Below are 22,891 nucleotides of genomic sequence, written 5' to 3'. Positions count from 1 at the left end.
ACTCGGTCTGAAAAATTAATCAAAATAACTGGAAGCGAAACAGCTGTCTCATTGAAATACCGCAAGCCATTTTGCACTGTCAAAACGTGGTCCGCGCAAATGCAGAATTACTTTTTTTTTGCCGTTCCATAACGGTTTAATACTCCTACATAGAAAACAATGAGTACAAAACAATTTCGCACAGTCTGTGGATCAATTATGTCTTGAAGAATCTCATGTGGTGGCTGTATGTTGTGTGTCTTTTAGCTATCAACCCATTTAATAAATCTAGAATAGTATTCTATTTAATTAACATAGCTGTTATTTGACAATGTCAAAGTATTATCTTATTTTTTCGTGTTAAACCAAACTATGACGTCAATAAAACTCGTTGTTTTTTTTGTAAACTAGTTCTTTAAAACATTTTGTCTTAAATGGAGGCTTTATTTTGTTTTTTTATTTTACTAGGATTGCTTTGACCTTGAGATAGCACCGTTTCTATTTTAAAATAATATTCATAGAGAAAGAATACTTTAAGTAATTTAAAACGTGGCAACATTTTATAGAATTGAAAATTAATTGGTCAGTCGGGATCGCATCGTTTAACAAATATTAAACGACAATTCAACCTACATTCTTGTGTTCATTCTATAGGCATGTCCCCGCGGCTGTAACCGAAATATCCTACACGCAATTGAGGACAATACCGACTGAACAAGATTAATTTTCACAGTTCCTTACTGACCTAAGCGATCGCCAACTTGATCTATCAACGTCCGGATTCATGGGTGAAAGACTTTCGCCCTTTCTGCCTTTTCTCGACTGGCGTATCACGTATACTAACTAGTAACTTTCTGTACATAGTAAAAAAAAACTTATAAAAGAACTGTTTCTTTATCTATTTTACCGGTTATTTCAATTCGGATCGTAACAGCGGCTAGAACTGGTTTTATTTCGTCGAGGTGCTATGTGAGATTGGCAATTTAAAACGTTACTGTTCTTATTATGAACGTTTTAAAATTTAAATAAAACCGTCGGAAGTTTTTCGAGAGGACATCCAACTTTCATTTCGTACCTCCTTCCTTTGTTTTGCGTAATGAGTTTCTCCTTGTAAGATTTTTAGTTATTACGTATCATCATAACTTTTTGTTTGTTGAATTCAATAAAGTTTCTTTTATTCGATCCTATTCACTACGCATATGTCTATTAAAACCTATATTTTCGATGGTTAATGATTTCTAGTGTAAGTTTTTATTTAGTTTGGACACCTTATGGGCTAATACTGAAGAAAAAATCTCAATAAAAATAAAACAAAAATAAAAACTTAATTTTTTTTAATAGCTGCTAATAAAAGTCCTCAAATCTAAAAGCATTTCATCTGAGCTTCGCAAAGAACTGGTGCGAAAAATTAAAACCCTTTCTAAGTTGACTAACCACCCTTCTAAAAGCGAGTTCATGGCCTATCTATTGCGTATTTGCCGCAGTCTAATAGTCGACATTTAACTTTGCTATTGAATTTTAGACCTTCGATCTTAGAGCTGTATTGAGACATCGCGTTACACTACAGAGCAAATAGTATCACATTCAGCATTCAGTGCAAGAATTTTATAGTCAGTTAAAATGTTCATAATTGACTTGAGAATGTAATAACTTTGAATTATAACAATATTAGACCAAAACACGCTAATGTAGGATAGAATTTCTGGCCACCCGAAAAAGCCTTTTTTTTTTGTTAAGAGGAAATCACTGGACTTCCGCCCTCCCCTGGGGATGGAGGGCGGGGCATGTCGGAGTTGAACCGACTAAAGCCTCCTGTCGCTCAACAACCAGCATCCAAACCTCGCAGGAGACAGAACTCATGAAAAGGCAAAGGGAGGAAAGTGAAGCGTTTAGTGCGGAGCACATCTCTCCCATCACCCTCCCCCTCACCCGAAGAAGCCTAGTAAAGCGATAAGTATTATTAGGAATCTGAGTCGTGTTCATAATAATTTCAAATCATTCAAGTCTCTGTACCTACCCTAAGGTTTTTAATAACAAAACTGATTTAACTGATGCTTTCTCTAAATAACGCGTACTATTTTCGTTTTAAATTTATATTTCGTTTGTTGGCAAATGAATAGACTGTTGCTACAATTTAATATTATACAGGATTGAATACCTATAGAAAAAGCTTCTGAAGGTCGATAAAGAATCAGTTCTTTGGCGGAAAAAACATTCTAAGGAAGTCGCACTATCACTGAGCTAAGTAAAAAACCTAATTTTAACTAGATGTTATGAACGAGAATATTACTCGATAATTTCACACACACCATGGACTTCAACAATGCCTGGGGCAGAGCCAAGCCACTGCCTACCGTTAAGTACTCTCCACAAGCCTCGTTTGAAGAAGGATATGTCATAGTGCTCGGGAAACACCGTAGAGGGGAGCTCATTCCAAAGCCGGATGGTACATGGCAAAAAATATCTCTGGAAGCGCACTGTGGATGAATGCAATGGCTCCAGGTAGTATCGATGAACTATAATCCGGTGGCGGGCGGTGCGATAGTAAAAACGAGATGGTGGTATCATCTCAAACAATTCCTCAGAGCACTCCCCGTGGAACATACAGACCCAGAGGTTCCAAACGATCCGTAACGTGTCCGTAACGTAATGTGACTGTAGGTTTTTTATTCTGTGACGGGCCTTATTTGTACCTTTCGACCTTGCACCTGCCTCCATTCAACCGTTCTGTGCAGTGTTTCTCAAAACCAAAACGTTACATTATTTCACATTGAAATCGTAGCAAAGCTTATGGTTATATTTCTCTATTACTTAGAACTATTTCACTGGTGGTACGACCTCTTGTGAGCCCGTGCGGGTAGATACCACCACCCTGCCTATTTCTGCCGTGAAGCCGTAATGCGTTTCGGTTTGAAGCACAGTTTGCACGTACAGATGTAACGGAATCTTTGAACATGATTTTGACCCCCTTCAAAACGTTGAATTAACTCAAAATTTGGTATACTTATTAAGGACCGATGACAATTCAATGTAAAAAAAAAATTGTAAAAAATATATTGAAAAAATTGTATTTCAACTAAAAAATGAAAAATAAATAATAGTTTAAAAAAAACTAACAAATTACGCTTTTATAGAAAATCCAACCAAAAAATTGATTTTTTTTTTAATAAATTTGAATTAATAATAGTGTAAGAAAAAAGAATTTTTTTGTAAAAAAAAAGAGTGGCGTACTTTTTAGGATATTATCAAAATAGCCCTTCTACTCATATCTGCTCATAAAATATTTATAACTACTGATACCATGCACCCCACGCTTTTATTACTATAAAATCATTTTTTCTTACACTATTTTTAATTCAAATTTATTTTCTATTTTTTAGTTGGATCTTCTATAAAAGCGTATTTTGTTCATTTTTTTAAACTATTATTTATTTATAAGTAAAATCATGAAATTTATGTACATGCACAATAAAAGCCTCCGTTGACTGAATTTAGCGGCGTAGTAACAAAGTTACATAAGCAGAACGCAATCATTTATCAATTCGTTTGAAAGAAAACGAACAGTCACGTTCAAGGCCGGCGCATTCGCTGACCGAATTATCAACGAAACTGTAGTTTGGATCTTATTAACTAATCTCATTTCAAACGTTATGTAAATAGTACTTAAGCGATTCCGATCCGGCGGTAGATTCTGCGAAGCTTTGTTCTTGTTAGGACCATTGTTAGTAATTATCTCAGGCTGAGCCCCGTGAGCTCACAAGTCTGTGCGTAATTACAATAGCCCTTTAGGCTACCAGCGAATAGATGGAGAAAAAGAGTACTTTTTTTTTCTTTTTCGACCCAACACCAGGTGTTATTTACCACTTTCAAAAAAACTACTTAAAAAGAAGACAACATTTTCTTCAAAATATTAAGGGTGTTCTAAATTTGAAAACATGTAGACGTGAGCTCGGACAGTAGATCTCATCCGCCATATTTCTGCCGCGAGGCTTTTTTTTATATGTTCCGGTTTGAAAGGCGAAACAGACAGACGATTTACATTTATTGGTAATTTATTTATTAATTTACATTTAAGGCTTCCATATCAACTACAACTAACTAACTCGATTATCAACGTTTTTAGATTATTTTGTTTATTTGGGATATTAAAAATAAAATACAAGCCAAACGAGTTTCCACGGTTAACACAACACCTGATGTACACAGTGAACAAAAACAACTGAATTTAATGATGCCTTAAAATCTATTAAAAGATGACAAAATACAATTCTAAAACAACTACAAGTCGACAACAAACAAAATATTCCAAATTCTCAGACCCATCAAAAACAATATATTGTAGGTATGCCTCTTGGGTCGTTAGCATTTGTTTTAATTTTTTTGCCAGTCTAAAAAAAATCAAATGAACTGACAACCACTTTGATATGTCAGGTGTCAGCTTGCAGTTAAAACTTTGAAATCGTTACGGTTGACTTATTTATGTTCAAAATTCGAATTAGACAGATTATATTTAAATGATACAAACTTTAAATATGCTTAAAATGATATCTTACCTAATTAACTCACTGTTCTTTCATTGAAAGTATGAAGTAATTAATCTCTATGGTGGTACAGTACGAATAAACAGTCCATTCACATATGAGGCCGTCAGGGCAAAAGCGGCCAAAGCTTACCATAGTTATTATAGAGCAATGAGGTTTAAGTTTTCATGAATTTGAATTTGAGTAGGCAAAAAAACAACACGCGCAAAAGTAATGTTTACAAAGCCATTTGTTATCTATGGGTTTTGCATCAAAATTTATTATATTTAAATAAATTGCAATATAAGCATGATTATGAAAAATTGTGGGTTAGGCCGCTTTTGCGCTGACGGCCTCATCAAATTGGATAGTGATTTTTTCTTTCGGCTTTTAGTTCAATCTTAAAGAAGGGCTATTATTAGCTATTCATCCACATCAATAAACGCCTAGAAGTCAATTTCTCTATAATTGTTATTGAAAAATAGTTTATATTAATGACCAGATACAAGTCACACAAGATCATCTAGCCCCAAACTGCATGCATACTTGAACACGTTTTATGTGGTGAGTCTTTAACTTTAAGAACAAACAGACCTCTCTTTGACAGGTGGTGACCAGGATATATCAGACAAATGCTTTGCTCAATATGGGAACGGAACTCACGACCATCAAGCCTAGCAGTCGGGGTAGCTAACTACTGCACCAGCAAGTTAATCAAAATGGGGGGTATCTCTAATCTGTCGATCACTCTAACTTTATCCTCTCTGAATAATTCTGAATGATGAAAACTTAAGACGATATATTCAATCTAATCAATTGATATTTGATTGATGCCCCGATTGTCGGGCGATTAGATAGTATTGAAAAGTTTGTGACGTCATCAGTTCTTAGAAAAGTACTTGAAAGATAACAAACAAAAAAATTATATTTTCACGTGTAGCCATGGATTTGTTTAAGCGATTACCAAAATTATACCTATTGTTTTCGTAAATATTTACGTATACATATCTATTTCAAATGCCCAAAAAGGGAGGGTTTTGACTTTGTCGTTGTTTGTATTCATATTGTGGCACCGACACGGGCATATTGGCATATAAGTTTGGTGTTTTTTTTATTGCTTAGATGGTTGGACGGGCTCACAACCCACCTGGTGTTAAGTGGTTACTGGAGCCCATAGACATCTACAACATAGATGCGCCACCCCCCTTGAGATATAAGTTCTAAGATCTCAGTATAGTTACAACGGCTGCCCCACCCTTCAAGCCGAAACGCATTACTGCTTCACGGAAGAAATAGGCGGGGTGGTGGTACCTACCCGCGCGGACTCACAAGAGGTCCTACCACCAGTAAAAACTCAATACCAGACTGTGTCGTAAAAGGCGACTAATAGATTCACTGGACCCGCTGAATTTTCTGAATAATATTACTACCGGTACGGTTACCGTATTGACCATTTTGGCCGCGAACTATATAGTCACGCATTCAGATTTAAAGAGTAAGACAACCGTTTTAGAGAACTGAGAGAATTGCTAACATCTGCTCTAACAAAAGCAGTTCTTCACTACCAGCGCCTCAGAATCGCGACCCACAAAGAAGATCCGGCTAAAAACTCAGTGGCGTATAGCGGCATTCACATTGCGATTGGCCGTAACCTTTTCTGTCAATCGGTATCTATAAATTTGTGTTATGTCCATTTAGTTTTTGATTATTGATTACAAAATTTTATATTTATATTTTTGTAACGGTAAAACGGTGTGGCGTTTAAGTACGCACCTTTTTATGATGCGTAAGCCGGAACGCACGAAAGGTGGAAAACAGAATATAGTCTGTGACACAGGACTTTTTTTACCGCCAAATATTTAAAACGTAAAAATAATTTATAATGTGTTTAATAATTAATGTAATATAATTACTTGGAATTGTTTATGCCGCTACAACAATAAAATTTATATTGTTTCAACTGTGGTGCTAATTATATAAAACACGACTTTACGGCGAAATAAAGAAGGAACTCTATATGAACTCCCTCAACGGAATTCCCGTGACACTGGTCGCGACAACACCGCTATCATCGTGTCCGTTAAATTTAATACTCGCTCTGTCTATTTTTTCCCACTACCTGTTTCATCCCCCGGCTTCCTTTGTGTTCCTATCGAGCCGTTCATTGTTCATTTTTTGTATTAGATTGAATTACGGGTTGTGTGGTTGCATCGAGCATTCGACACGGCATCCCAGCTGCTGTATTAGATACATCCCCGACCTTTTTTTGTAGCGGCTACTTAAATTTGTTGCTTTCCTTGTCTATCTTTAAATATCATAAAAGGAATAAAGAGTTTCATCCGCTTAGTTCGCTGTATTTATATTCCTTATGTTTTGGGACAGTTAATAATAGGTAATATACTCTCTCAGGGTTGTTCGGAGTCATTTCAAATCTTATTCATTATCAAAATCTCATTGACGATTAGCGTATCTGAATTCATCAGTCGCCTCAAACACACAAGGTTTCATTGACTTTGATTTTTTTAAAACACGATCTTATTTGCATAACAGTTACAGTTAAGGCAATATTATAGCTTGTTTTTGAAAACAATGCATTTGTATCGCCTCAGCGAACTGATGTTTTTTGCGACACGGGAAACCTTTATTCATTTGTCTACATAATAATGTATGCGTGTAAAGAAATAACTTTTTTTAAACTCTGTAACGCTATAGCGAGAACTGTTTGAAGGACGCGAGAAGTGTGCGGTACGTAACCTTTGAATCTTCGTGCCTACTGACATTTTACTAACCATTATATTACAAAATGTCATTCTAGTGACTGTAGCTTCATTGTCTTGGACGAGAACAAAGAAAGGTAACTTAAATATAATAGTTTTTTGCGTCGATACAATTGGGTGCGCCAAGGAAAAATGAAAAGCAAGCATAGGCAATAATGTATCTCATTTTTATTTATATTAGATTTTATAACAATACTTTTAACAGTCTTAAAACGAACGACTTAGTAGAATAGCGGTCAACGCGTTAAACTAAAGCTACAACGTCATTTTACAATATGTACACTGTGCTTAGTGAGAGGTATTTAACGTTCTCGATAGCGTAAAAGTTAACTAAAATTTGTATGCAGTTGGAACGTTTGTCTACGTTTACCCGCCCACTGTAAACAAATTTGGGCTAACTTTTACGCTACCGAGGACGTTAAAAACCTCACACTAAGCACACATATCTGAGTGTGTGCGGTGTATCACACGCACGTCAGCGAGGGCAGGGCTTCGGGTGGAGCGCTGTGCCGGGCGCTCGTGCCGCAACCGGGGCCCGCGCCTCGAGCTACCGCTTCGAAGAACTGACGCAGATCGCTCACAGATCGCGTCGGCGGCGCCTGCAAGTCGTGCAGCGACGCGGCACGCCGGGGCGTCGTCTCAGACGGGACCACGGGTCGCGCCAGCTGCTCGGTACTCCTAGCTAGACTCCCACCGTGTCGAGATAACGATTCAAACAGCGCCCGGCGTTCCTTGACCGGCACGTACTGCGCCACCGCCTCGTGTGCGTTCGGGGAACATGACCTCGCTCTAGTCTCCAACGACGCAGTCTTCCGTCTCGCCGCTTCGATCGCGTGACGACCCCGCTCCGCGCCGCCGGCCGTACCCTCCCATCGCTTCAAGTAACGCCGACCTTGCTCCGACTCAGATCTCGCGGCTCGCGGCAGAGTGTGGTGCTGCTGCGACACCGCCGAGCCAGCGTTCAGTTTGCTACAGCTGTCGCATTTGATGACGACCTTGGTTTTCCGATCCGGCGCGTCGACCACGTCGGTGGTCTTTAAGGCGTCAAGGGAAAGGGTCAGGTCGAGGCTGCGATCGGACGAAGAGTCGTAGTCGTCGTCTTCTACGACGATGCCTTCGTCCGTGGCGGCCGGTGAATGATCCCTCCGCGTTAACTGAGTCTCTGTCGATGTTAGTAACCTCCGACGGGCTCGCGGAGGGGGTTTGGGAGGGCATGACGGCGTTTCCTCTTGGGGGGCCTCTTTCTTTGGTTCTCGATTAGCGGTATCAGCCGCTGGTAACACGTCCAGAAATCGAACTTGTGGTAGTGGCGTCTGGCCTAAGATCTCGACGCACAACGCGCGTACCCATCTCGTGTATTCAGCCGCATTGCAAGCCTGCAACAAACAAACAAAAAAATACAATTAATACATATTTCAGAACTGAGGAGAATTCACAGCACAATCTTAAGAAAGACGTCTTAATTTGAATACATAAATATTAAATCAACGGAAATCGCGCGCAGTACTTCATTGGGGTGAGCTTAATGAAACAGCTGATCTGCGACCGTCAAGTTACATTGACATAAAAATTCTTTAGGGGGTTTCATCAAACGTGTTTCTTTAAGACGTCAACACCTTCGCGCTTTGAGCCCTCCTTATGGAAATACCCTATAAAAGATCGCGACACACAAAGGCCTTTGATTTACGAGTGTTTCGTTTCATTGAGGTCTATTAAAGCGAGCGAATCGTGAGAAAAAAAGCCTTCTAGAAGGGGACCACACGACAACTACCAAGATCGTTTTGTTGGAATTCTACATTAGGTATAAGAAAGACGCGCGGTAGAGTTCACATTAACATTAATACAATTCGTATCCAATAAAACCATATTTTTCTTTTGGTTTTTTGATAGGCGAACGGCTCATGTGGTTTTTTTCCCTACCCATTCGTTAGTAGCCTAGGGGGCTATTACAGCTACGGCCTAACGGTTAGGTGAGCTCACGGGCTCAACCTTAGAGAATTTGCTAACACGAACTCTAGCAAGAGTAGGGCTTCGCAGAATCTACCACCGGATCTCAATCGTGACCCACTGAAGTGGTCCGGCGAGAAACTCAGTGGGTCATGTCTATGGGTTAGTTCGCTTGTTTAACTCCTCGTCGTAATCGACGAGTTCAATGAGGATGGTGATCGTTTCTTGAGGCATCTAAAAGCACCGATAGTAGAACCGGGGGTTCCGACAAGAGATACATCTGGTGTTGAATAGCCAGGAGCCATAGACACCACAACTTGCGCTGGCACTGTCTACTTTGACCCATAACATGCTCTTGTTAGAGTTAGTCTTATAAACGACGTCAGGTTTGAGTTTGAGCCCCGTGAGCTCACCTACTTGTACACCTAGGCTGAAATGAACGGTGTTTTTAGGTACCCCAAGTACCGGTCATCGTTCTCGTCGAACACGTCGCTTGCGACGAAGGGCTCGGCGAGTAAATTAACCCACAGACACAGCCCACTGAGTTTCTCGCCGGATCTTCTCAGTGGGTCGCGTTTCCGATCCGGTGGTAGATTCTGCAAAGCACGGCTCTTGCTAGGGTTCGTGTTAGCAACATCGTACGGCTTGAGCCCCGTGAGCTCACCTACTTGTTAGGGCTACACTGAAATGGTCTCAAGACCATCAGCTTAGGTAGGAAAAAAAACCGTCTAAATAGCATCGGGATAATCTGACACGCGACAAAAAAATTAAATAAACTCTCCTCTAATCTGGGAGTTATTTTATCACGAAACTGTTCAACAAGAACGGATAAGATGGCTTTATTAATAATACGTTCCGTGATGCAGACATATCACATCGATGAGTGTTTATGAAAGCATTCAGATTAGACAATGACCGGAGACGTGTGCGTGACTTATACGTTACGCTCGCGACAAACTGATGTAACATAGGAATAATTAATGGCAATTAGATTGTTAAACGCAGCATTTGTGGGCCTTTAACAATGAAGGTCTTCATTCTCAGATCATTTACAAGAGTCTGAAGGGGTCGACCAGCGTCTCTGGTTTAGGGGCGAGATTAAGTTAGAAGACAGGTGTAGTCTAAGTCTAAATCAAATTCTACGCCAAATAAGTTTTTATGAAATACTTGGAACTTAATCACGACACTATCAAACATATTTTTGTCTTTGCGATGATCCACGGGGGACCACGAGTGGTCACCGTCATTAGCAGCCCGCTGATACTGTATAGACACATTTATCTAATTTACATTTATGTTAGTTGTTTTTGATAAGATTTCTCTTAGACGAAGACGCATGCTTGATGAAATAAAAGTAGTAATAGTTTGATTAGGATTGCCAGCCAGTTTCTTCAGATAAAAATTATAGTCCAAACTAAGCTCTAATACCGATTCTAAGAAAAACTGGCAAAACAAACTCAGCAAATATATCTTTATATCACTAGCTGTTGGCGCGGCTTTGCCTGCGTGATCAAGGAAAAGTATCAGTGTAGTTTCTCTGCCTTTTCGGAATAGAAGGTATTCTATGTCACTAGCCTGACATTTAAAAAAAAGCATGTCAATCCATTATTTCGTGTTGACGTGAAAGGACAAACATATTATAGACTTTCAAACTTATTATGTATCTATTATTATTATTTCAATACTCCAGTCCAGAAAGTGAAATGGGGCAAACTTCCATAATAACAAGTATTTTACAAACGTGCACTTGTTGGATAGATCGCCTGCAAGCGTGAAATTTGGCATGGTTAAAGATGAATGTTCCATGCTACATGTACCTACTCAATATAAACTCTGTAGCTAAGAGAGACTCCAATGCAATAATATTCATTCGTTCACAATTGAATTACAGTTTCGATCACTGAGCGACCACTCATTTGTTCAAAGTTTGACTGCATTTGTCTTTTTCACTCACATTCAGCTTCGAACGTGACCGAAAGAGACAAAGCACGTTGAGCCTGCGCCTTCGCAGACAGTAAAGATTAGTATTAAAATAAATTCATATCACCATGTTTAATTGGAAACTATTATATTTATGTTCAAACCATACAAATTTATAGCAGTGTAAAATTTATTAATATAAGAATGATTTGTAACGGGCTTGCGTAACTCTGTACAATTGATAGAAATTTCGAGGTTTTTCAATTAAATAAAAACACATTTTTTTACATTTACTTGTAATATTTTTAATAGACGTGCCCGCGGTTTCCTTTGCTTGAAATTTGTAATTCGAAAAGATTGAATCAAGTTGCATTGTCCCGAGATTAAAGAGATGATTGATTGTATTATTGACACAATTAATCCTTAATCTTGTTGATGAAATGGGGTATTGACGGCATTTGTGCAGGTATCAATGACGTATCGTTTTTGCCGCGGAGCATTCTTGTATTCCGACCTTTATAGACTCTAGGATACATACAACGGATCAAATCTCTCGGTTCCAACTCTTTTCCGAGTAAGTGCCGATATTATTTCATGATAATATTCTATAAGCCTATAAGATAAATCTAATATATAAAATTCTCGTGTCACAGTTTTCGTTGCCATACTCCTCCGAAGCGGCTTGACCGATTTTGATGAAATTTTTTGTGCTTATCCGGTATCTATGAGAATCGGCCAACATCTATTTTTCATCCCCCTAAATGTTAGGGGTAGTCCACCCCTAAATTTTTTATTTTATTTTTTGGACAAAATTTTTAATTTCTATTTTTTTATGATACAGCATACAAAAATACATACAACCCTAAATTAGCATTCCTCTACGATCAACCTTTATTTTTTATTTGCTAATTAAAAACTAAATTTTTTGCAAGATTTTTGTTTTTATTTTGTCATGACTTAGAATAAAAAATTTCATATTGCTCTGAAATTTTCACCCCTCTACGATCAACCCCTATTTTTTATTTGTTAATTATAAATTTTAATTTTTTTGGTAAGATTTTATTTTTAATTTTGTCATGACTTAAAATAAAAAAATATATATTACTCTCAATTTTCACTCTTATACGATCAACCCCTATTTTTCCATCCCGATTTTTATTTTTTTTATTCTATGCACAGATCCGCAATAAGGTTGCAAGATGGCAATCAAATATTATAATTGTAGTACGATAAATTCTTATTCAGAGTTTATAATTTCAAGTTCCTTTAATTATGATTTGTTTTTTAATTCAATTTGATCTCCTGCCCTCGCCGGTCGACTACTGATCAACTATCAATCGATCAGTTATCCCCGCCAGGTGTCACCACTCATCCAGCAAACATCACGTAGTAGGGATGAGGACGAAGCCGGTCTCCTGTCTTACTCACTATACATTTTTCAGCCATGTTTCTTTGGTTTTATTTGTGTATCAATCGTAGCTTGCCAGCCATGTTGTTTTGGTTTTATTTGTGTATCAATAGTATGTTCAATAGGTCTGAGAATCGGCTACTATCTATATTTCATACCTCTAAGTGATAAGGGTTGTTCACCCCAAACATTTTTTTTTTTCGATAAATGTTTTTTGGTTATAATGAGGTATAGTCCCCGGCACGTAACTTGGCAAGAGTCGCTAGATGCGCAGAAGTCGTTTTTTAGGTCTCTTTTGTTGTCAAGCGGGACGCGGGGAAAGACGTAGCACCGTTCCGAGCGCGCATTGGTGAGTCAGTCGACCCTCACCTCCCGCACCGCGTCCACGTTCCGTTCGCTCCCGGTTACACATGCGCCTACTAAAGTTGTAGGAACCCTTTGTTTATATTGAGTTTTTGTTACGAGTTGTTATTATTGTTTTAAATTTAGTTTTTGTTACGAGTCTTATTGTTTTAAATTTGTTTGCAATGGCAGGACCAAATACCAATGACCATAATTATAGTCGATTCAGTCATTGAGCGTTTTATTACTTACGCCAGTGACGACAGCGACTCTTCGTTATGTTGACGATGAGGAGCCAACTCCTTCCACCAGCTCAGGTGCTACCATAAATTTAATCCAAAGGGTAGCACTATTAGAAAAAGATAGTGACGACGGCGACACATAATTTTTAATATAAAGTATATTTTGTTAAATAAACTTTTTAACTTTTAATTGTATTTTATTTATAACACCTAATACACTTCACGAATTCCTCTCTTTTCTTTAACTTTCTTCTAAGCAAACAGGCTTAAAAATAAATTATGGCAAATAAAAAATTTAATAAAATAAAATAAACATATATGCGGGCAATAAAAGTGACCATTTTTTTGTTGAAATGTACACTATGCGCGACATTACCCCCACTACACCAAAATCTTGCCAACTTACGTGCCGCTTACTATATGTGGTTGAATGAGGTTTTTGAGAATTTTATATATTAGACTAGAATTTCCCTAGAAATCTTATTTAAGGCAACACAACGTTTGCCGGGTCATCTAGTTGTATATAAAATTAAGCACAACCATTGTACTTCTGTACGAATCAATAAAATTGTAACAATTATCATGTAACACGGAATTGATTAATAGCAAAATATTGAGATGAAATGAACAAGTTTTTTTTTTTAAATAGGGATCGAATTGCTTATGGGCTCACGACTATTGCTAAGCACGATTAAAACTACTTATATGGTTTGAACATTTACCCGCGTCGATTACAATAACGATACAAAAAAAATATAATATACCCATTTAACGACTATGTTAAACGCTTTGCTATGTTACAATTTTTAAGGAAAATATTCAAGAATAATATAGAAGTGTGAATAATGTTGGGAACAATCTACGTACGTTAGTAATAATAATAATAAAATTACGTGCTTATTATTTTGTTTTGTAATTATCCTCCTTGTTGTATTCCGCATACGGTCCAATGGTGATTCCGTATTTGTATAATACCTTGGTACGTGGCAAGAGTTACCCTGAGCGCTATTTACACTACGATTTTAAGTCACGATTATAATTTTATGTCATACATTTTGACGACATCAACAAGTCAACGGGTCGGCTCAAAATAATTATACTACATATACTTGTAAATCTACAGTGGTTTTTACGGACGTTCCGTTATAACTACTGAATCGTGCATCCGAGTGACTTGAAACTTTGTATCCATGTAGAAAATACATGTACTTAATGGATAGGCTAATATTTATGAGTATTGGACTCCCTAATAATAATGACAATAATAATGTTAATTTTAAATGCCTAGCGGAGCGGGAGAGTACGGCTAGTTAATATTACTAGTGGTCCCGCAGTAGCCGAAGTTCGACTATAATTAATTGAAATTATAAGTTTGAACATTATAGTTCTATTGTCAAAGACTATTTATTATTCTTCTATAATCACAGATATCGCCAAAGACTACCCTTTAGACAAATATTAACAAAGACAAACAGTAGGTATTTAATCTATTCTCAATATGACTATTCAATAAGAAAAGTTTGACAATAAACAAATAGTATGCAGGCGTGTGTGTGTCAAATACATGGTAGTGTGTGTAATGTTTTCTTTATTGATTTAATGTATCTTTTATGCATTATTTAAAAAAAATATTAGCATTGTGCACTCCTTCTCTATACTCTCTATAAGTGTGGGAAATTTCATACTCCTCCGTCCGCGCAATTTTCGTAAAAAGGGATACAAAGTTTTTGCTTCACGTATTAATTAATATTATAATTTTTATTGTACCTGAAATGTGGCAACGGCAATGTCGTCACGGAGTCTCGACAGTTGGAAAGCGTTGGGAAGCATCGGCGCTGTCCGAAGATGTAGGTGACGTAGGGGCAGCCTCGCCGCCTGCCTCCTCGGCAGGGTGCCGTCTCGCCACGCCAGCAAGCACCCGCCTTGGACGGCCACTTGCACCCACACCCACGACTCGAGATCATCGTTGTAATACTGACGGAGTGCACCTGACCAGACAAACAAAGGATGTTTCCGTTAATACGTGCATGAAAAACGCCGATAAATTAATGTTCGATAAAAATTTAATTGAGATTTTAAAATAAATAAATAGTTTAAAAAAACAAAAACAAAATACGTTATTATAGAAAGTCCAACTAAAAAGCGTATTATTTTAGTTTTTTTAAACTATTATTTATTTTTCATTTTTTAGTTAAATTTACTTAAATTTTTTCATTAATTTTTTTTCAATTTTTTTTTAAATTTTTATTTGTCATCGGTCCTTAATAAGTATACCAAATTTCGAGTTAATCCGACGGGGGTCATAATTTGAAGGGGGTCAAAATCATGTTCAAAGATTCCGTTACAAACATACATACGTCTGAAGCTAATTAAAAATTGTACAAGACAATTAAGGTTTTTTTATAGCTTAGATGGGTGGACGAACTCACAGCCCACCTGGTGTCAAGTGATTACTGGAGCCCATAGACATCTACAACGTAAATGCGCCACCCACCTTGTGATAGGTATAAGTTCTAAGATCTCAAATATAGTTACTACGGCTGCCCCACCCTTCAAACCGAAACGCATTACTGCTTCACGGCCGAAACGTTTATTTTTAACATTTAGAAAATACATATCGAGGGGTGAAAGGCTATAGGCTAGGAGCCACAGGAAAATATTGAATTGTTGATGCTCATACTAAATCAAATGGACCTATAATTATAAAGCTAAATGTCGGGTATTATGAGAAATGTCACTTAAACCAAACTACGATCGATATGTATTACATATTCGTTTACCAAAATAATTTCTTGTGTATTTTGGTGTTCAATGTAACTACTAGAACATTGTCAAAAGCTATTAATTTCTTGACTTCGTAGAGGAAAGACTACAAAGGCATCAACGTACATTAAGCAATTTTAAATAAATATTTTGTAACAAACAACATTATCCAATCCAAATAATCGAGTCATACATATTATATTTTCAGTCTAATGCGTTTCTTATCGGACAGAGAAGACTTTTAAAAATTTAAATGTTGTCTATTAAGATCCAAACGTACAATCACGGGTCAAAGGACGACATCGCATTGCCGACGAGACACAGTGATGATAACAGTCCGATCTTCATACAAAGTAAACATGAACCTTTATTCAATAAGACTTCGTTGTCTGCCCACGCGTTCGTGTATACATCCCCACAAGTCGTCTCTTGGAGACTATTGATAAATTTGTCCATTACTTATGTTTTAATTAACTCTTAAAAATCCGTCTATAATAAATAATTCAGTGGCAGTTTACCTACATAATATCCCGTGTTGTTTTCCGTGTCCTAAGCATATGCGTAAGAGAATTACGGCCAAACAAAAACGACAAAACAATTAATATCAATGGCCCCCATCTTGGATTTCTGCCGGTGTTTTTAGTACCGGAAACATTTATACGTGACAAATACAAGTTTCTTTTCTTTTTTTTCGGTTGTGCAATAAATAAATATAAAGGATCCGAATCCCGAATTAACAAAAACACTAATTTCGATCGGAAAGTTTTTACAGTACATTGTTATGTGTATAATGAAAATAATGCAAATCAGTGTTGGTTTGTTTTGTTAATTAGTCTAAAGACAGGAAATGCACGTTCTAAGAATCAGTTCTATAGTATAACGGCTTTTCCATATTTCAAATCATTATTGTTTCACCACACAATACTGCTTCACGGCAGAAATATATAGGGCAGTGGTACAGACCTACTCGTTTGGACTCACAGAAGGAGCCCTACTTTTGAATTAATTCAAAGATGGATTTAAACGCGCATACATCTCATTACTGTACGGAGATGGTATTAATCAGAATATATTCAACAATGAGATGAATGAACAAAGCGAATTTCTTCGGTGTCAACGGAATATTTTCGGAATCATCGATATATTACGTGCTTGAAATAATACCCGTTTGAAATGATTATCATGTGATATGGTCCGTTCTGTCTGTTCTTATGTGACGTGCGTAAGTATCACCCACAAATCCAATCAAGCTAGTTGAATAGTTGTGATACCAAAGCGATAGAGATTAATCTAACCTGTAGCGCAGTGTATGGTGATATGATAAAATTGTCCTTTAAGTTAAATACAATACGGTATGATTGAAAAAAGTCTAACTTTTTTTTCATTTTTTCTCCTATCTATGCTGATAGCCTTGAGAGGCTATTTCAGCTTCGCCCTAACGTGTAAGTGAGCTCACGGGGCTCAAACCGGAGTCTTGCTAGCACTGGCCCTAGCAAGAGTAGTGCTTCGCAGAATATACCACCGGATCGGAAACGCGACCCACTGAGAAAAGTCCAACATAAATCAATGATCAAATTGAATTTACAATTCAGATGTTTCACTAACTCAGTTTTTTTTAAGTGAAGCTTGTACCGTTCGGTCATTATTTACGCTTTTTTATTGCAATTAGCCCATCAGATCGTAAGTAGTACGGTCTATCTAATGGTGAGTAGTTACCGACGCTCATGGATGTCAGCAATACCAGTGCCAGACCCAATCCGATGCCTAAAAATTTTGCCTACGATTTAGATATTTTTACATAGTTCGAGAAATCTATAAAAAACAAACAGGCTTGAAAATTAGAAATTCCATTTTGTCAACTTAAGTTCATTAAACTTCACAACGCATTGCATTGTCAAGTTTACAAGGTCGCGTGATAGTTATCAATGGGAAACACGAGTTGAATGCCGAGTATGATCCAGTAATTTAGGCACTTTCACGTTGTTCAAAACGATTAAAATCGAAGATTAAATGCAGTGAGCATTTTTTTAGTGCGTAAACATTTAAATTCCGGGAAATACAAATTCAAAAACTGCGCTAGTTCTATTTTTTTTTCTCTAGTAAAACGCAAAGGTAGGTTAGGGTATACGTGTTTTAACTGTATTTCTATGAAGACCGCCTCGTCTGTTAGTACGGTGTCTACTAGATGAAAATTACTATCAGCTATTATACAATCCGCAGTTTTTGTCCGAAAAACTCAGTTACATCAAAATACCACAGATGCAATATATCTAAATAAATCGATAAATTTCATCGTATCTGCTCGATGTGACAGATTATACAAACTTAATGTATTCTCCCAAAGTATTTTCTGTTAGTTCCGTTTTATCTAGTGAATTTACTCATTCTCTATTATTCTTTGAAAATATCCTACTTCGTATATTCGTATTAACTTACCGATTATGTGCAATTCTTAAAAAAAAAAAACTAGCCGTTACAATCACGACCTGTGTTGCAATGCGTTAATAATATTTCGCAAGGTATTTATTTTTAAGAGTAGATAAATTTACTTTAGTTAAATACTTGTATATTTTACAAAAAAAAAATACTAGCATACTTTGGGTACCTATTTTAAGTGTAACTAGTGTGAAATAAATTATACTTCAATTTGGTTAGAGGACGAGTGATTATAGATGTCATTACTGTTGTTATAAAATTGGAGTTACCATGAAATATCAGGTCTTATAATCAAAACATTAAGAGTGCCTAAAATTAAGTATCGCGTCATAAATTTCGAGTATCAACTGCGATTTTTATTAAAGGGATTTTATGACCTGGTATCTAAGACCTTTAGGTCATGTCTTATTTTAATTTATATTCTTATTTTTATGAAAAATGATAATATGGAGTGAAATGAAATAAAGATACTAATTTGAGACATTAATCAACTGGAATAAAATTAAATGAAATGAGATGACATAATATGGGATGAAATACAATCTCAGTAAAATGGTGGTCATTTATTGAGATTTTTTCAGTAGACTTTTTGGAGGATCCCGAGAAGTTACGTCTAGCGGCTTTGTTTAATTTTCCCACATTTGTGCACTTTCACAGATACTAAACAGTTAATAAACCACCGTTATTACACACAGTCGTTATTTTTAAATCTGAAGAAACACTAAATAGATAAAATAAAACAAAACACACAACTTCACTCTTCCTCGCGTTCCCGCCAAAATCTATCAACTGTGATATAGGTATACTGGCACTTGCTAGTACTTCTATCACTTATAACCAGATTAAATGAATTAGTTATTTACCTATTAATCTGTGCTTAGTAGTTCGTTAGGATATCGAATTCAGTTTCGATATTAATGACGTGTAAATTGACGTATATAATTTATATTTAGCGTCTGAGGACTTTGCATGATAATTTTCTGCTCGGTTTATTATCAGAATACAACAGTAAGCCAAGGCAAAGTCCACCGTTCACTCGAACTACTTACTAAATTTATACATTGTCCCATTATCCCTATATAAAATATATATTAATTACCTTTTACCATACATTTTACTATATTTTGCTATTAAAAACTAATTCTACTAGGTACCTAGCTACAGTGGCTATTTAATGTAGCTACTTGGGGTTAAGGGCTACACTTTCCCGTATGGTTCATCGATTTGGAAGTTCAGATTTATTTTGTAGATAGTACTCATAATACCTACTTCGATATCCTTGCAGTTGTTAGAACAATTCCACAAATTTTAGTTAATAGAATTACTGAGTAAAGTTCAGGAATTAAGCAAGACTTTTAATAAGTCTCATTTAGTCGCTTTTACTGGATATTTGAAATAAAAAAGAAATAGCTTTCTTTGCTCTTTCTGAGTTCAACGACCTAATGTAAACATTGCCATCTCATTTGTTGATCTAAAACAAGAAGAAGAAGATTACCTGATATCCTTATATTAGGGTCTATTAGAGTTGGTATTGGTCCTGGAGTCAATTCAGGGCGGAGTTTTCTTAATCCGGCCACCACCCGCGGTGCCGGCGACTGCTCCCCCACAAGCATTTCACCACACCATTGCACTTTTAAGCACTACACAACAATTTATCAGCATCACAATTCAAAATAAAATACTATACTGTATAAATCTTTGTGCTCTAAAACTGCACCGCTTGTCAAAACAACATAGCCAACTGTCATAGTCGTTATATTTTAACTCGAAATAGTTCGTAATATCGCGCGTGTTATTGTCGATCACTAAACTGATCCATTTGAGTGACTAACCGACCGGCCGGCACATCAATGAATGAGCGACTGAGCCAAGTTGAATTGTCGTAAATGACATCCCTCCTTTATCTTGTTTACCAAACACAATCGTAGAAGCATGTTGGAATGCGACATCTATTGTCGAGTAGTACAAAATCAAATCAGTAAAATTAAATTACTTGTAGTCTAATACCTATTTAAAAAATGTGAGATAATAGAAAAACGTTTCATACTTATTCTTTCCTCTGCGTCACAGATAAAATGACATTTATTACGATTATACATTTTATGACTTTTTGCATAATTTTTTTATGGAAATTAATGGTTTGTAAACTAATGTTTCTATCGAAGAGACATCTGTAATGGAATAGTGTTAAACAGTTTGACATGAATAAGGTTCTACACAATTGCACTAGATGGCGCCATAACATTTCCAACTGTACCTGTCTATGCTGCCATCTATACGTGAAATAAGTAATCAGTTAAAGATTAGGTCAGATTAAGTTCATCAATAATAATTGACTTTGCAAACCAAAAAGTCGCCTTGCTAAGAATATTTTTATCCATAGATGGCGGTACGAGTTTTCACTGTGACATAAAACATCCAAAAGAAATTCAAATTTTAAAAAGTATAGATTATACTAGTATTTTTCGTAATTTCATGACAATCATACCTGGACGTTTGAAATGTTATTGAAAAGCATTAAATAATTATTGAAGGAAACCACAATGCCACCTAGGATATCTATCTCGAAGACCTTTGTTTGTCGTAGATATGTGAGACTCCTATCATGAACTCGATTTAAGATTTACGAGCCAATGGAATAATTCCGACAATATTAACGTCATTCGTATTTATTAAAAACACGCCTTAAGAATGCTTTGACGTAGCTTTTACTCACTATATTGCTAAAGTGAAAAAATGTAAACTGTGTATGTAATGTCATCAAACTCATTTTGATCCGATGTGCAATAAATACTTACACCGTAAACAAGTTTATTTTTGGTTTCTTTAGAAGAATCAGTTGCATTCTTATATATTAAACCGATTATCTATTACCATTGTTAAAAAAACTTCGAAAGATTTATTAGAATTTTGAAGAATAAATTCTAGATTTACTCAAACTTACTACCACTGGTTTTAGACGAATTTTAAAAGCTTTTTTTAAGTATGGGATATGTAGTTCTTATTAACTATTCTTTACCAACACTAAATTAATTATTCAACTTTACTTTCAAGATATTTTTAATGTTTTATTTGTGTCCATATTTTACCACAATTAGCTTAATTTAGCTTAAAACTATTAATAATATTCATAATCACATTGAAAGATATCGTTTATTAACAAAATGTTTTTCAATAACAAACGTAAGTCATACCAAAATAATGGAAGACAACAAAACGTTAATAGGAAGACAGCGAGATCAAACACAATAAATGGCACATAAATAAATTTTCAAGTGCTTTAAAAAGGCACATACATTACTAGTTTAAATAACCTAGAATCGATTATAACCTATACAAACCTATATAATTAAGGCATTAACATTTATTAAAACGAATTAAAGCTTTGTCATGGAAGAGACTACAATATCACAATGAAAGAGTGACGCGCCGGTAAAAACATATCACCAAGGGCGCCATTTGTTGCCTTCTTCGTCGGCCGGTGGTCCATCGCCTTCACGCTCTTTTTTCTCACCACAAAAACCTTCAAGACGCCGCCTTGCCGCTTCTTGCTTTTTGTACTCTTGGTACTCGATTAATTTCCTTTTCTTTTTAGGCGGCAAATTGCTGTAATCCATCGGCAATTCGCATCGTTCCGGAAGATCGAGTGTCACTTCAACTTTGCTCTCCGGTGGCGGAATTGTTTCCGGCTGACCGGCCGCTTGACGTGTTATCGGCTTCTTTGGTGAGCCCGCCTCGTTTTTCGGCGACCTAACTTTTCTGAGATCCAAAGTTTCATTACTAATGAGCCCGTTCGCGGGCGAGTATTGGCACGTGTAGTCGCCTCTGTACACGTCGTCCCTGTGTATATACTTCTGTTCCGATAAGTCGGCATTGCTACTAGTGTCGCTGTAGTCACTGCCGCGCTTGTCCATTATGTGCTGTCGTATTTTTTGTAGGATAATATCCTTCGCCTCGGCCGGAACTCTGTTGAAATATGTGTTTTTTTGCCCGTGTACCGAACCGTTCATTTGTTCGGAGACAACGTGGTGTGAGACGACGAGTTTGTCAACTGTCGTGAGCAGCCCGTTTTCAGATTTGTGTGCCCTGCTTTGTCCGCCGTAAGCCCATTGCTTGGGGCCGTCGACAGAGTAAACAGAATCCTCAGCGTCCGATGATGATCTCTCGTGATCGCTATAGTAGTGATGTCGGTCAGAGACAACGGACACCGGTGAGGTAGGTGGAGAGAAAGTAGCTCGTTCCGGTACTTGAATGGTGAGGGGTTGCGCCGTGATTAATCTCGACAAATGGCTGATCAAGTTCTGGCTAACGTTCGCGTCCAAATCCGGTACGGACATTATGAAGCGACATGCTTCGGCCGCACACTGTCCGAAGCCCGCCTGAAACTTCTTTGCTTCCAAAACCGGATCCTTCGGGCTGTGCAACTTTGTGAGGTGGTTAACGGTTAGTTCAAGGATGTCGGCCTTCTCCAGCTTGCTTAGGTTGTCGTCATCGATCTGCGGATGAAAAGAAGAAAAAAATATGCGTAAATTATAAAAGCAGGTGTTGACCGCTCAC

General features: G+C 36.9%; 2 protein-coding genes across 3 annotated transcripts in view; both read right to left on the bottom strand.

The window, feature by feature from the left end:
* Positions 1 to 7,422: 7,422 nt before the first annotated feature.
* On the bottom strand, positions 7,423 to 20,241 carry LOC101741264 (uncharacterized). The gene is made up of 3 exons (XM_004931664.4): positions 19,830 to 20,241; positions 14,903 to 15,123; positions 7,423 to 8,652 (listed from the first exon to the last, which is right to left on the bottom strand). The coding sequence occupies exons 1-3, from the start codon at positions 19,945 to 19,947 to the stop codon at positions 7,741 to 7,743; spliced, it is 1,251 nt and encodes a 416-aa protein (XP_004931721.1). The 5' UTR covers positions 19,948 to 20,241; the 3' UTR covers positions 7,423 to 7,740.
* A 1,227-nt stretch (positions 20,242 to 21,468) lies between these two features.
* The window catches only part of LOC100302603 (enhancer of split mbeta-2), a 261,515-nt gene continuing 260,092 nt past the window's right edge, over positions 21,469 to 22,891 (bottom strand). For both annotated transcript variants that reach the window (XM_062676340.1, XM_004931665.5), the window contains exon 3: positions 21,469 to 22,830. In XM_062676340.1, coding sequence (XP_062532324.1) covers positions 21,778 to 22,830 — 1,053 coding nt within the window. In that variant the 3' untranslated portion in view covers positions 21,469 to 21,777. The remainder of the gene's footprint in view (positions 22,831 to 22,891) is intronic.

The sequence above is a fragment of the Bombyx mori genome, chromosome 3 (genome assembly GCF_030269925.1).
Source record: "Bombyx mori chromosome 3, ASM3026992v2".
Lineage (NCBI taxonomy): Eukaryota > Metazoa > Arthropoda > Insecta > Lepidoptera > Bombycidae > Bombyx > Bombyx mori.
Note: the sequence above shows the minus strand (reverse complement) of the source record. Positions and strands in the feature narration are given on the sequence as shown.

Coding starts and splice junctions, on each gene's coding strand:
- LOC101741264 (XM_004931664.4), bottom strand. CDS start 19,947: ATGCTTGTGGGGGAGCAGTCGCCGGCACCGCGGGTGGTGGCCGGATTA. Junction 15,124..19,829: donor CCCTAATATAAGGATATCAG/GTAATCTTCTTC, acceptor TTGTCTGGTCAG/GTGCACTCCGTCAGTATTAC. Junction 8,653..14,902: donor TTGCCGTTGCCACATTTCAG/GTACAATAAAAA, acceptor TGTTTGTTGCAG/GCTTGCAATGCGGCTGAATA.